General features: G+C 43.0%; 1 protein-coding gene across 1 annotated transcript in view; it reads right to left on the bottom strand.

Moving 5' to 3' along the window:
• LOC308116532 (cGMP-inhibited 3',5'-cyclic phosphodiesterase 3A-like) overlaps window positions 1-15,737 on the bottom strand; it is a gene marked incomplete at both ends in the record, with an annotated part of 83,217 nt that extends 67,480 nt beyond the window's left edge. The window contains one exon of the mRNA XM_080474783.1: window positions 14,802-15,737. Coding sequence (XP_080330909.1) covers window positions 14,802-15,737 — 936 coding nt within the window. The remainder of the gene's footprint in view (window positions 1-14,801) is intronic.
• Between the last annotated feature and the right edge of the window lie 231 nt (window positions 15,738-15,968).

Consider the following 15,968-nt stretch of genomic DNA (forward strand, 5'->3'; position numbering starts at 1 on the left):
ATTCAACTGTTGTACAGCAGAGTATCGGAGGGCAAAGTGATAAATAGTAGATTGATGCAATGCTCTAAATCTCTCATTTCTGGAAGTTTTGGGACTTGTTAGTTATATGAAATGGTTGGTTACTGTCAATATGCATGCTGAGTCCTTCAGAGTGCCCACCTCTGATCAATACACTGGGAAAGATTGATTCACTACATTTATTGTTATTTATTAGTTGATTGCAGGTTATAATTAAAGTCAAAGATATTAGTGAGGACCTCTGTGGAAAAATTCCCATTCTGTCAAAAAGTACAAAGAGTGAAGATAAACAGAGAATGAGAAAAGGCAAAGTAATTCTTCATGTGGAGAAAATTGTGGCGTTAAAGGAAAAGAAGACACCAGAGAATCTCACCAAGTACATCTGGGTGAACCTGTGTAGATGGAAGCCAAACCTATCTGAGATCTCCAAATTAATTTGTCGTGAATGGTGATGAGACGATAAAAATTGTTTTTCAGATGAAAACTCAACCTTTAAACATGACAATTATTCAACAAACCAAAGTGATTAAGAAATGCTTAACAAAAACGTAAATTTTTTAGAGAAGCCTGAACTTCATAGAATTAACCAGAGTGATGCAGGAAACCACCTGACACAACTATTTTGTTCCTTGTTTATTATTTTTTCTAATCAGCCACATGAAATGTTGACAACAAACCAAAATCGGGCAATAATATCAATTATTTTTACTTGATGTTTTAAAAATGTGCTGATTTCCTTTTATTGAACAAAGCAGATATTGACTTCCAGCAGTGGCTTGACTTGCAGCGGTGCAGTTTCATAAAGGAACACTCTGACCCCCATTAAAAACAGGGATATCCATAAATGTGCAACAAAGATGTTCAAAATAGTTGCAAAGACTTCATTGAAATCCTCTCGAATCTGAAGTTTACAAAGAGAAGCGAGACCATTATCTGGTGCACAGAGCCGCTGTAAATCTTGTGAGAAAAAAAAAATTGTACCAAGGTCTTTATTCGATTAAATCCCAATTGTGAAATTAGCAAATGAAAGACTGATTATGCTACAAATAGAAGAAAGGGTATCCGGTTTAGAAAATCATATTAGACAAGCGATTACTATCTCCCATAGGCAACTGAGTTCAGACTCACACAGCGGCATACACAAAAAGACGATAATCAGACAAAAGAATGTTTGTTAAACAGTCTTAAACGTGCTGTAGGTGCAGGTATACAATCAGTACACGTTGATCACAAACAGAACAACATCACTATGTTTTAGAGTCACATGTTTAGGTCCACCTGAGAAGCAGTTGCAGTATTCTGACTTTTATTAGCTCCGTTTTGATCTCCACCGCTTCTGGAGAGAAAAACTGGTCCTTTAGCTTGTAAATCGAATTTCAAAGTTATTATTCTGTTTTACACAATGTATGTCAAGTATAGAGGAGGCTCAAAGGATGTTTCACTAACAGCAGCTGCCTGCCGCTGCTGGAAACTAAATCTGTAATCATTCTGGCCACAAAACCTGAACAATGCGTTAAAATATGCTAAAGAGCTCTGTTGACTTAATAACTGCAGAGTCAGGGAATAAACATATATAGGTTCTTCTGTGACACCTATAAGCAGCCATGAGGCCAGATTGTTTACATCAGTGGTTCCCAATTTGATTTACTTAGAGCCCCACATTTGGCTTAAACAGAGGGTAGGTGGTTCCACTGTTTAATGTATGATTTACAAAAAATTAATTTACAGTGAAGCCAAATTACGGCAAGCATTAAAAAAAAAGAAGGAGGAATACTGTTTAAAATGAGAGAAATATCTGGATAGGCTAAACAAGATCAGAATCAAGAAAAAGCTGAGGTGGTTAACCGTTTCTGTAGAAAAAAGAGATGGAAAGAAAGCACCTCTGGCATTTTCAATGAAAGGTGCAAATGTCTGGAGGTCGAAGTTGACCCACTGCATTGTAACATCTAGCAAGCTGATAAACTAGAAAGAGGCAGGAGAACATGACTGATGGAGTTGATGGAGAGCTGAACGTCCACCTTACATAACAAGAGCAATGTAGCTGAAAGACACACTGTAGAATCTGCTGCGGGGCTCCTTCCTCTCCCTCAGAGACCCATTTAGAGAAAAGCCACCAGATATGACCTGAATGGCCCACTAACACCCTCCGTTATGTCGTGCTTTACCTCCTCTACCAGCGTGCAGGCGGACAACCACATCAGTTCACGCCTGTGCACAACCACAAACCCAAATGAGTCCCGGCAGAAGTCCCTGCGCCATTTATTCATTTTCTGTGGGCATTTTAATGGAAACTAAAGGCAGCGTAGAAAGTGTGCACAAAGAGTAGTTGATTGGTGTGTGTGTGTGTGTGTGTGTGTGTGTGTGTGTGTGTGTGTGTGTGTGTGTGTGTGTGTGTGTGTGTGTGTGTGTGTGTGTGTGTGTGTGTGTGTGTGTGCGCAGGCTCATCTGCGTAACATCTGCTCCACCAGCCCAAGGCTCCTTGCCTCTTGAGAAGTGGGTCACGTTTCCCGATGACGTCAAAAGTCCTTCTGCCTCTCCGGTTTGTGGCGCTTTGCCAAAACCACCACATGCCTTTCCTCATCCTTACAATGGAAACAGTCACCCTAACTTCTTGATGGATCACCGGCCAAAACTACCGCTATTCTTGAGCGCTAATCCTTTAGCAGGTATGACCATGACGGCAGGAAACATGGCGAAGGGTCCATTATTTTCATGGAGGATAAAAAAAGATCTTGAAAAATGTGGAGATATCAGCTAGAAAATCTGAGAAACAATTGAAGCCGAGATGGAAGAGAAAGAAGGGAAGAGAAGAGAAGAGAAGAGAAGAGAAGAGAAGAGAAGAGAAGAGAAGAGAAGAGAAGAGAAGAGAAGAGAAGAGAAGAGAAGAATGTGCTAAAGGTGGTTTGGAGATTTCATTCTTGCTGTCCAGCCCGGAGGAGACGAAGCAGCGACCATAAAAAGTATGAATGGAACAGCAGCTAATGGAAAACATTATGGTGTAGAAGAGAGTAGAAATCTGAGGTGGCCTCGGGCGCATAGCCATTAAAATAAAGGCCCAGTATGCCTATTCTAATCCCAATTACATTAATCGGGGTAACAATTTTCACCTCCTGTCTTTGCAGGAGACTTTGAGAGACTTCATAGGAACAAACAAAGCAGTAGACTACCCGTTACCTACGTCAGTGGTCCCCAACCCCCGGGCCGCGGACCGGTATCGGTCCGTGGATCAATTGGTACCGGGCCGCACAAGAAATAAATAAGTACTTCCGTTTTACGTATCATCTGTGTCTAAACAATCTTTTATTTTGAAAAATGACCGGATTCTCTCGGTTACGTCTCAGTCACTTGAGCGCAGAAAAATAAGCTCAGGGCTCCCATTGATTTGGCGTTATGGTGAGTTAAAATTTTCTTTCACTCTATGTTCGTTTTTGTGGTGTATCTGTATCAGATTTGGAAACGTTAACATAGCGACCAGAGTCAGCGAGTGTTCGGCTGACGGTTCAAACTGGCACCCCCCCCCCCCCCCCCCCCGGGCCGCGGTAAAATTATCAAGCGTTGACCGGTCCGTGGTGATAAAAAGGTTGGGGACCACTGACCTACGTCACAGAAGAAGAGGAGCTGTGGCCGGGAATTCATTTGGAGTTTTCTGAAACAATCCCATGTGTCTTATCATCTTGGCTCACATGTTGTCAAGCATGTTTTAATTTTCTGACATGTGGTTTTCCAGGCAAAGATGTGACCTGAGAGAGAGTCCCTGGATATACGCTGGCTGGCGCTCCCTAAAGCAATTAGCTGCAGAGCTTGGCTATCTTGGGCAGGAAGGGGTGCCTGGAACCACCAGGCCGCTATCTGCAAGACACAGGATTGTCTGCACTGCACTGCACTGCACACACACGCACACACACACACGCACACACACACACACACACAGAAAGAAGAGCCTGCTGTTCATAACCATCGATTGTGGCAGAGCATAAACGGATGTCACCTACATAGGAAGACGTCAGCCTTGACATCACTTAGTGTCTCCAGGCAATGCAGAGTACAGCAGCAACAAATCAATCGAGACCTTGCCAAGCCAGTCTGCAGGACCACAAGTGTGAGTGTGTGTGTGTGTGTGTGTGTGTGTGCGTGCAGGTGTTTGAGGTTACAGTGCAGAGGAAAGCAGCACTGTGGCAGCGGAAGGGAGCACCACTTCATCACGCTCACAAAGCAGAAGGCCTGAGCGGCGCTTCTGGAAAATAGAGTGAGGACGAGGCATGACTGCTGCCTTCATCCCGACTATTCTCCAACATCTGAGCAGTAACTCGCACTTTCAAACTGAATAATACAGCAAGAAGTCAAACTCTTGCAACTTTGGGGATATCTTGGGGCCTTTTGGATGTCTTGTCCTCTCCATGTACCTAACAAGCAAATGTCAACTTCAGACAACTTTCGCTTTCAAAATAAATTAAATATTTATCCGGCTTAGCACACTGGAGGAAAATAAAGTTTTTCTAAACTTTGTCTGGTACCCCACATTAATAAGTAATGCACAAACTTCCAATGTACATAAACGTCAGCTCTTTCGACAGGGAATGATGCTCACAACTGAAGACAAACGTGAAGCTCACTGATGAAAACCCCTCGCCCTATTTTTAAACCCACTTCCAGGAGACCGTTTTGTAGACTGGATTCAAAAATGTGACCAAAAGGGATCCAGAATTGGCCTGAATTGTGAGTAGCGTTGCGGTACTGCTGCTTGTCCGTATACACTGAAATCATATAGACACTGAACAACATCATGCAAATGCAGCACACTACTTGAGCTGTATGATGCACTTTTTACAGCCGACTAATTGAACGTGACTGTGAAAAAACAGCCCTTAACCCAAAACCGTGAGACTCTTGCCCCAGTGAGAGGTGAAATAACCCGCCTGACAGACAGACGTACTCTCTGGCTCTTTAACGTATTTAAAGAGTAAAACACAGCATTGAGCAGGGAACAGCAGAACCCTTGTTGGCTGCAGGGACAGACGGGCTCATGGCGAGCGGGCTGGACGGAGAGAGGGAGGGCTCGCCAGGCAGAGGTTACAACAACATCTCCTCGCACTGCGCCGCTGACTGGGGGAAACATGCAGCACACACCGAACACACACATCCAAAGTTTTAAGGCTGTTACATCAGAGAACTGTGACTTTAGGTATAGCAAATAAATTATTACTGATTATTCAAAGTATTTGGACTCAGGTACAGTGCGTACAACTTGATATAGGGTCGAAATATCAAGTTTGAAGTAAAACAAAACTACATCTCAGAGGAATATGTCTACATTCTTCCCTTCTTCATATATATAGTCCGTGTTATGGATGAATGCAAAACTAGTGTATCCTTACAATTTCTTCTTTTCATATGTTGCAGACTAATAAGAAGCACTAATAACAACAAAAATCCCCTGAACTTTTAGAAAGTATGTTTTTAGATGTGTAGAAAAAAAAAACGTTTAGATGTTCAAAGAGAACGAAAAACAGTCAACCGAAACTTTTTGAAAACGTTGGGAAACCTTCCTCCAAGGTCTCGTTAAGTCATTCCTCACTGCTTATAGCGACACGCTAAAGGCAGGTGAACTTTGTCTTGCGCAATCATCTGCTGATGTTTTGATGTTTCTGACATTTTGAAGCTCGTGGTGACATGAGAGCTGAAAATGAAGTAGTGACATGCAGATTGATACTCAAAAAAATGCATCTGGTACTGTACTGTATATGCGTATTTCCATTATTTCTGCTACTTGGTGCTGACACAGCAGTTTCAATGCCCTACACATGCATTCCATTACAAATTTCAATAATACGAGCGATACTGCATTTCATTGAGATATTGTTTCATTTGTAGCCCAGACTACACGGCAATCACTCAATATGAACTAATGATTTCACTTGAAATTGGCACTACAGTATATGTTACAAAAAAGGGTGAAAACCATATGTTTTGCATGTAAAACAAGCATAAAGCAACACGATGTGCACATTGAACCTGAATAAAAGTACTTTGTTTCTTTCCACCACAGTTCTACGTACAAGTTGTTGAAAAAATATTTACATACGTAAGAGATCTGAATACCTCTTTCAACCACGGGTATTTTGGTAATAATATACAACAATCCTGTGGTGGAATGGAGAGGCTGGAATGTTTAAGGGACATCCTTTGCTGCATGTACAATTTAAATTAAGTAAAATATCTGCAATGGCCAGTAAAGGTGAAACCGTTCAGAAACCAACCAGACAGTGGATTACTAAACACTGTCGTCCATCACTGATATCGCCTCCCTTGTCATGCTCTTGAAATATGTAATCAATTAATCGCTGACTATGTTTGGATTTATTGGACAGTGCTCGTCAGAGGGGTTCAAAATGTTCCTGCTTGTTAAATGAATCATGGCAGCAGCAGCAGAAACTGTGGCCCGCTCGGTTTCTCAGCCAGACACAATGGCCACACCGGACTTGAGGGATTAGCTGAACGTCCTGCCTGAACACGGACACAGATGAAAGGCTACGAGATCTTTCTTTTTTTTTTTTTTTTTTTTCCATTGCCCAATGTGCACACTCTGAGTGGGGGGGGGGGGGGTTAACTGTTGTTTCTTCCATTTGTTTTTCACACATTTAACAGACTGCAACTATTTACATCCAATACTACACTTCCCACCCCCCCACCCCTGCTCTGCACTTTTACCTCCCTCTCACGAACCTGCACACATACACACTTAAGCACACACTTCCCCGGGCAATGTGAATGTCTATTCATTCAGCAGAGGCCAGCTGCACACCTGGTGACAGCCCAGGAAGGTGGTGTTGGCTCAGGTCACGGTGTGTGAGGGAGAGGCAGGGGAGGGTCGGCTCGACGGGCCCACAGGCCTGTCCTTCAAGCTCTGCTCAACCTGCACATTCCTGTTCGTACGGCAGCAGGGCGAGCGCAGGAATGTCCCTTCATGTAAGGGTTTACTGTCCTAAAGGTGCGCTCACCGAGTGATGGAAAAGACCCTTCAGAGGACAAATACAGATGAAAACTTGAGCAGCTGTGATCAGTTAGCCAAACTCTTACACCACATATGGAATGGCACCCATAAACCTGCCCGTCTGTAAAAGGAAAAAAAAATGAAATTATTGGATTACTTCTTTTTTTTCATATTCATAACTGGAGACTCACATTTCCAACTGCTGCTTGTGGGAAACACAAAGATCTGGAGATTTACTTTAGTGACGATTGTAATTTAGATTAATCTACCATAAGAAGGTAGATTAATATTTGGGTTTCGCGTATTTATAACACAGGTTTTGCTCTTTGTACCTCGCGAAAGAAACTAAATTCCAAGTATTAATTACGGGGTTTTATTTTCCTTGTACCCCTACGAAGGAATGGGAGCAGAGACGTCTGTCTTCTGTTTTGACTGGAGTCCCAGAAAGGGTAAAGGTCATAGCACAGGAGGTTTACCTCTTGATAGTCCTCAGGCTAGTTCATGCTAATGGTAATGCTTCATTATTGGTTTTAATGTATTTCTTTTATTAATGCATTTCTTGTGTTTTTGTGAAGATTTTCTGTATTTCTTAAATTTATTTTATTTCTTTTATTTCCACTGTGAATTACCCCGCGTTTGAATGGTGCTCTATAAATAAATTTGCCTTGCCTCGCCTTGCCTGTAATGTAGCAATATTTCCCAGAGGACTGCTGGTATTCAGATAGTACACGTCTGTCCTAGTTTGCTTCATGAAAATGGCTCAATATAAAACAATGGTGATATTTCTCAAAGTAAAACTCCTGGTGAGCAAGTCTGAAAAGGCCATTCAGTCTGCTGGCGGACCAACCATGAAAATCTCACAATTTAATCCAGGAATACACGCAGTGCTTGAGCTATAATACTGTCTGTTTCCAGAGTTCACTTAGAACCTCTGTTAAGTTTGACAAAGTTGACACTACATGGCACACATTCACTCCAACCCTCGTTTACTCAAAATTCAAACAACGGTCTGTCAGCTCTCACTCTCAGTTATGGCTGTTCACACCTGAGCACCGGCTATGCGGGGTTTCCACCAAACCCATCCCTGATTACCACCACTAGCTTCACCTTACTGTATGTGCATCATCACTTTCTTCACTCTCACTCCATCTTTGCCTCACAGACACAAACACACTTTTGCACGAGTTCAGACGCCTACGTACTCAACTCACACACACACTTGTGCCAGGAACATTCTGTTCACCTCCGTTACTGAAATAGTCGATCTCTTATAGTAACACAGAACATTTGAGTGACATAATTGCCTTCGTTTAGAACGGAGAGCCGAAGAGAGTACAGAGAGAAATCTGCTCTTTGACGCACGCGAAAAAATGCAGCGTTCGCCTGCATTCTGTTCAAATGCAAGGCGGTTATTAGGAACCTGAGGTGTTAATATGTGTGATGTGCGTTAGGACTGGAGGCCTGCGCCTGTCTAGCAGTTCCAGCTGTGTCGGGTTGTGTCTGTGGTTAGAGGCCCTCCATGTTTCCCAGAGCGGAGTCAACCTCTCAGCCGGCAGCAGCTGGCAGCCATCAAGCTGCTGGCACCCCACACACACACACACACACACACACACACACACACACACACACACACACACACACACACACACACACACACACACACACACACACACACACACACACACTTTCCATGGTAATCAGTAGGGAAGCAGAAAGTGGTCGTGCCTGGGCTCGGAGGGGAGAGAAGAAAGAGGGAGAGTTCAATTTGGACCTGGAGTTTGATTGGCTGAGGTGATCAAAGATATAGAGAGAGAATCGATGTGTGAGCTGCTGTTGTTGCTGTGAATGAAGGTAGTAATTGAACACAGGCGGTTGAGCCATGTAATGCAAAAAAAAAAAAAAAAAGGTTCAATCGAAGTTTCTTAGTTGTCATTGGGCTTGTTTACTCACAGTGTAATGACTGTGAATGATGATCAAATTCTGCAAAATCAGCTGCAGAACAATTCGAAAAAATGCAAGAAAAAGTTCAGAGTAATGATTTATTTCACTGTTCTGAATTTAGGCAAATTTTGTATTTTCCCTCGTCACATGCCTGTAGGTCAAACATGAATTACATGGACAAAGTCAGCACAGTCACTGGAAATCAAAAGAAACAGTGAGTCCTCCTCATGCACCAACCTGGCCAATCAGCTCTAATCTGCTCTGAATGTGATCAACACATTGCACTTTGGAAGATTTACTAAACATAGGTATTAGGTAACTTTGCGCACCAAGATAAGCCTCAGAATTACCACTTAAACACAAGAGAAATATAAATGTTCTAATTTAACCGTCAGCTAGATACTAATGAAAAAAAACATACAATAACTTCAAATATGTAAAGTTTGATATTATGATAAAGCACATCAACTCTAACTCACTAATGTTCAGGTCAGATTAGTCAAAGAGAGCATAATCAAGTTAAATTAGCAAAATGAATACACATTTCAATACAATAAAACTGAATAAAGTCCACGGATGATAAACAGTGTCAAATATTTTGCGAGTTCAAAGAGAACGCAAGATAATGCTTCTACCCAAACTTCTCCGTTTATAGAGTAGCTTCTGGTTGAACTTTGAACTCATGCATGTTTCATATTTTTATTGTAGAATGAAGATCTTTTTATGAGCATTAAGAGATGCATTGAAGCATGGTTTTCACCAGACGCTTAGTGGCTTAACTAAACGTTTTTACTATCTGATTACAGTTTTGCCAATGTAAACAAAATATTGAGAGACATTTGACTTTTTTGGGGGGACAGTTGTCCTTTGAGATAATGTTAGTGTGTTTCCAAACGTGTGGCACTGTGTGCTGGAAGAACAAAAACAATAAAAGATTGCCTTTTGGCCAGAATGGTGTGAATTTACAGCCCAAAATAATCAGAATCAGACCATACAGATGCATTCATGACCTTTAAAAACCTCCACAAAATAAATCTGTGTGCTTGATGAAGAGCGCTTATGGAATAATTTTGGTTCTATCTCACAAAGCTCTTGAAGAGCTAATACAGTAATAAGACGACATTCAGCAAGTGACAAACGTTCACTGCGCACACCAATGGAGATCTGTTGTGAAGTCAAAGTGGATAATTGATCCTGTGTCTGTTTAGACGGCTTTTGTTAACACAGTAAAAATATTTTGCATGTTGGTTTTGGTTACAGAGTATACTTTCCCAGTTTCTAAAATATAGAAGTTCATTTTAAAGGTGTTTTATCTTAGATGAGGTGCTTTGAGATAAAATGACTAGAAACTCCACAAATATGCATTGAAAGATTTTGAAGGTTTTTATGTGGTTCTATCAAAGCGCCCTGGAAGTTGATCAAAAGTCAACCGAGACCGGTCAGCTCACTGGTTTGGCACCAGTGTTGAAATATTATTGCTCCCTCCTTGATGATTGCACCACACGACACCACTGTCACAATTGTGCCAAAGATTGTTTAAGTCAGTCGCCTGCAAGATGCGATTTACCTTAATCACTATAGTAAAGTCAATTGTCCCGAGATAGCCTTCACACACCCGGTGACTGGCCATTGTAAAATAAAGACCAAAACCTAGTGTGATATGGACTCACGCTGAGTCGCCAACGTAGCAGAGGTATCGCTTACAAATCTGGAGCACGAGCATATTAGAAGTTGCTACACCGCATCAGTCAAACGCAAGACTCTTCCACCGTTCAGGGGGGTAAGGGTAAGACTGCTGTTTTGCCTGGCTACTAAACAAAACCTCGAATGACCTACTTTCATTCCTACCCCGATTCCTCCACCCCTTGCCTCCTCCTTCCTCACGCAATACGAGCGCAGCTAACACACTCGGCCTGAATAGGGATTGAAAGTCTGAAGTGGATCGTCCAATCACAAGACGCACAATCCCACGCTGATATCTACTTCCGATCCAACTGCAGGAAGGGGGGGGGGGGGGGGGGGGCTTTCGACGAGTGTTTCAAACTGTTCCAGAAGGTAAAGGGGAAAAAAAATAAAAATTCATATCCCATGAGGCTATGTGTTGAGGATACAAACAAGCTGTATAGGACGACAGTATGAAGTGGCAAATCACAGCCCTACAGGCTATCAACAACCTCCTCAATCCTAAACACAATTCAATTATGGAAGGTGCAGCAAACATAGAGCGAGAGGAAACATTTATAACAGCAACAGTAATTGTGTTTGGATCCCATTCCACAGGAAGTCATTATCATAGATTTCTAGAATATCTTTATCATCCAAGTTAAGAAAGAATTTCCTCCTCTGGTTGGGATAATATTTGTGTTGGTGTCAGTGAGAGGACAGAGAGCAGAGTGCTGTGGAAAGGGGCGGAGTTCCTGAGCGACGAGGGAGTGGCTTCCAGCAGCTCATAAAGACAAGTGGCTCACTCCCACTCGGTCTAATCAGCTCTGCCCAAACTTTGCAGCTCTGATGGGCTTAGTCTAAAACATTTGATGAGTGCTGGAATCAGGGCAGTCTGCTTTTGTCTGCTTGTCAGGAGAAAACTTCTCTCCATAGAGCTGATGTCTGCAGCAGCAGAGCCTTGGACTCAAATTTCCTCACATGCTGTGAAAAGTGATCCACACCACAAGTCCACACCTCGTCCTCTAGTTCAACATCCCTAGCTGAAATACAGAGGACCAGCTTGTCGTTGTGTATGAGGCCAAGAAGACGAACCATCCTATATGCCCCCCACCCCCGCTAACCACCATCAGATCAGGGCCCATGACAGGCGGGACAACCACATTTCAAAACATACCTTTTTAGTGAGCTGATAGAAGCTGGCAACCTATTTGTAACGAGAAGAAGGGAAAATGACTGTTTATCAAATCTACAGTTGTGCAAATTGAAGCGCAGCCTTGAAGCATGACTTTGGCAGAGGAGGGCAACATGGCAGCTTTCAGACGTATGAGTGAGAGGAGATAGAGGGATCCCTCTTTGCTCTGTTTACTTTCTGAATAAACAGTTTTTTACACAGCAACTATCAGGCTAAAGGGCCCATTTTTAATAACACTCTAAATTCTGTGGGAGAAGCACCCAGAGAAAAACAATGTTAAGTATCAAATGCGACCCTCCATCAAGCCTCACACTGTTCTTTGAACACTTCAGATGCACAGCAGCAACGTAAACATCACCGGGTCAACAGAGGACAGATCTATCCCTTGTTATGCTTCGACTTTAAAACATCGTAACTCTATCAAACACAGCAGAAAGGTGAACTTCTAACACATCAACCCACCTCTTTAGCTCTTGTAACAATATAGTTCAGACAAAATTATAGCCTTGTTGTTGCAGTGCAGTAAATCTATGTGTTTTCTCCCAGACAAAGTCCATCTCTGCTCTGTTGTCTCTCGCCAGCACCATGTGGTAGTTGCATTGTAGCCCCCAAAAATTGTGTCCGACCCCCCCCACCCCGCGGGGAGGCTGGAGCCCAGTGTGAGTGAGGCGATGACTAGTGTGGATCAGCATGGGCTTGTTTACACATTACAGACCACACAGACAAGACAGCATATGCACACCATGTGTGTCTCAATTACAGGCAGGCCACGACTGGTCAACTGCGCAGGAGCCCCATCAGAGATTAAAGGAAACGACAGACTGCTCATGTTTTCTCACATGAATGTTAATATCAGCTTAACTTTAATACGGTCTACAGGCATTACAGTACTGCGAGCATTAAAAAGCGCAACAAAAACAATTGTCATTGAGATCATCCTTCAACCGAGGGCTCCAGCCCGGGTCTGCACTGTTGCATGATAACATCTACTTTGTATGTCTGGTGGCTCAAAACCCACTCTGACTTTTTATTGGGACACTGATGCAAAACAAAAAAGTATCAAATCTGAAACAGACCAGAATGTGTTAATTGCCATTGCTGCATCAATGTGAGCTGTTTATGACTAATGTCTAGAGTTTAGGGCTGCGTTTTATTGTTTTCTAAGTAAGTCCGTTCTAAATGTCTTAAAGTAATGGAGTCTGAATCCAAAACGTAATGGTATTCATCTTGTTTTGTTTTCGACACATTAAATATCTCCACACTGCTGAGATGGCGGTTTAGTTGTCTAATGTCTGTGTTACTTTTATAGCTGCGATGTAAAGAGGGAAATGAAGAGATTATTCTGTCTGTTCAAGAAAGTGTATGAAGTTTTAACTTACATTTAACAACAAAAACAATGTGCATACTGAATTATTCATAAGGGAGTGAATAAATATATTTCAGACTGTTTCCATCACTTACGATAGTTTATTATGTCAGGCGTGACGTGCCATTTGTGCTCATGTTTGCTTCGAGCCATACAGCAACTATTCAGAGCAAAATAGATTGCCATCCATTTTCCAGTTCACCACTCATTGAAAACAAAGATACATCCACACTCCTCTGCCGAAGCAAAGCAACTACTGCGAATCAGCTTAATGAAGATGGACACTCGAATCAAACTAAGCAACATCAAACCAAAATGAGGGAAAAGAAACGTGTAAAGTGTAAACTATCTAAGAGTCTTTTCAGACCCAATACGTGCAAATGTGTGACCACAAAGCAAAACAAATAAGCACACTACAACGTTAACTAGCCCTGAGAGCTGCGAGCATCTTTCAAGTGGCCAAGCCGACAGTGCCGCCTCTCATCTCCAAACCTCACCACACTCGCAGGTCACAACGAGAGCTTTGATCACTCCGAAAGTCTGTTTCCCATTCACATGCTCGGGGTGCTCATTGATTTTACGTAAAATGGGCCGAGGAGTTGATACGAGTACGTTTGAGTGAAGCTCCCCCCCCCCCCTCCTCCTTTTAACACAGGTATGCATGTATATCACTGGCAGAGGAAGTTTAAAAGCCAGTGCTACTACATTCCTGGGGTTTAAAGACTGCAAGGCCTGATAAGTGACTACAAGCAAGTTGCATTAAAGACCTGGACAGGGTAGCAGAGGCTCAGAGATCATCTGGGAAAACTATTTGGCATAAATAATTAGGGATGAGATCAATCACTGAGGTTGTATCTTTAGCTTCCCTTTCTCATCAGCACTTAAAAGCACATTTTTAAAAATAGCATTCCTTTAGCACACAAATCTCTCCAAATTTGGTACTTTGATTCCAAATGGCACATTTAAACCACCGAGCTCTTTCAAAAACATCACCTTGATCTAATGTATGCAACACTTTCAGATGAAAGTCTGCAATACTGGGAATCATTGAGGATTTCTCTGTACAACATATCATCATATAAATGAATCCAAAGCATTATCTGAAGAATAAGACTGTGAAAATGCAGTGGAACAGAACTGAGATTATTCCAAATGTTTTCCTGGAAGTGGAAACAATTGGCTGCATATGATATGAGGCTGAAGAGGAACTATGTAGATGCAGATGATAACAGATAGATATGAAGATCAAAACAAACATGTCTAGAATAATAATAATAATAATAATAATAATAATAATAATAATAATAATAATAACAAGTAAGATCTATTAATATGAATATCGGTGGTATGGCTGTTGTTGTGTTACACTTGACATGTGACTTTATATTCCAATTTAGGACGTTCAGCATTTTGTGATTTCCAGTGTCCACAAATTCAACAAAAATTATTCCAAAACGTGTAATAAAAGTGATTATTAAAAAAAAAGAAAAAAAAGACGAAAAGTGTATTTTTGTATTGTTAATGCACCCCTCATTCCATTCTCCCTTTGGCCATAAACCCCAAATTGTTGATGGGAAGAGAAAAACAAAGCAGAAATAGAGGAGCAGAATGGGGCAGAGACGTCTTACCTGGTCCCTCTGGATGCATGGCAGCGAGGTCCGGCGATGGGACTTACTGTTGGACTGACTGTGTGCCATGTCTGAGGCAATCACCGAACTGGACCTCCTGCGCCTTTTAAATACCGGGATCTCTTCCCTGGCTCCAGTCACGGGGTTGCAGCCCTCCTCGTGTCTCCCTTGGTTGGGAAGAAGCTTGTCAGCATACCTCGCCAGCAGGATGCCCAGCACTCCAACCAGGTACGCGACGTACGGTCTCCAAGTGGCCCGCACTCTGTGCAGCGAGAAGAGTGAGATAGTCCTGACCACACTGATGAAAACTATCACCGGAATGCCCTGGTTCAGCCGCGCTACCATGAGTGCGCCGGTGGCCACGCAGATGAGCACAACCACGGCCGCGGTGGTGAATGAAAACAGCTGCTCATCGGTCCCGTCCAGAAGACACCACGCCGCCACTTCGCCCAGGTGGCACAAGGTCAGGAGGGAGAGGGCGGTCTGGATCAGCACCCCGCAGCGGATCAAGTACACACCGACCCAAAAGAAGGCACATACGAGGGTGAACAATGGCGAAACCACACTCCAGCAAGTTTGCAACAGCTCCGCCGCGCAGCCCAAGACGAAGTGAAGGGGGGACGATGAATGCCAGAGTCTGCTGTCAGCGCAGCTGCTGCTGCCGCTGCCGCTGCTGGATTCAGCTTTCCACTCTGCACATTTGACCAGCAGAGCGAGAAAAACCGAAAGCGACCCCACGCACACCGCACTCCTTAGTCTCCGGGAGCTCCATATTTTCGTGAACATTAGCCTCACCCACGACTCATAGTCCCGGTCACGGCACAGTGGAATGACACATGTTTTCACATAACCATTGCGATCCGGTGCGCTGACGCTCCTTTCGTGAGTGCTACTCTGCTGCGCACCGGTACCGGAGGCTTCTGCGGGCATCGCCATCACTCATGGCAGATATGAAGTATGAGGAAGTCTATAAAGCATCTACACCGGCGTGGTGATGGGACAGGACATGAGTTAGTGACAAAACAAACACCATTTATTGTGCGCATAATGAAAAAGTACAGCGAAAACGCACATATGACTCTCCATTTACGCACGGAGATGTGCTGCCAGTACATGCATTCTCTTTGTTTTACCAGGTGCGGGATGATGAACCGCTGCCCAAAACAA

The sequence above is a fragment of the Lipophrys pholis genome (assembly GCF_963383615.2).
Source record: "Lipophrys pholis genome assembly, chromosome: 11".
NCBI lineage: Eukaryota > Metazoa > Chordata > Actinopteri > Blenniiformes > Blenniidae > Lipophrys > Lipophrys pholis.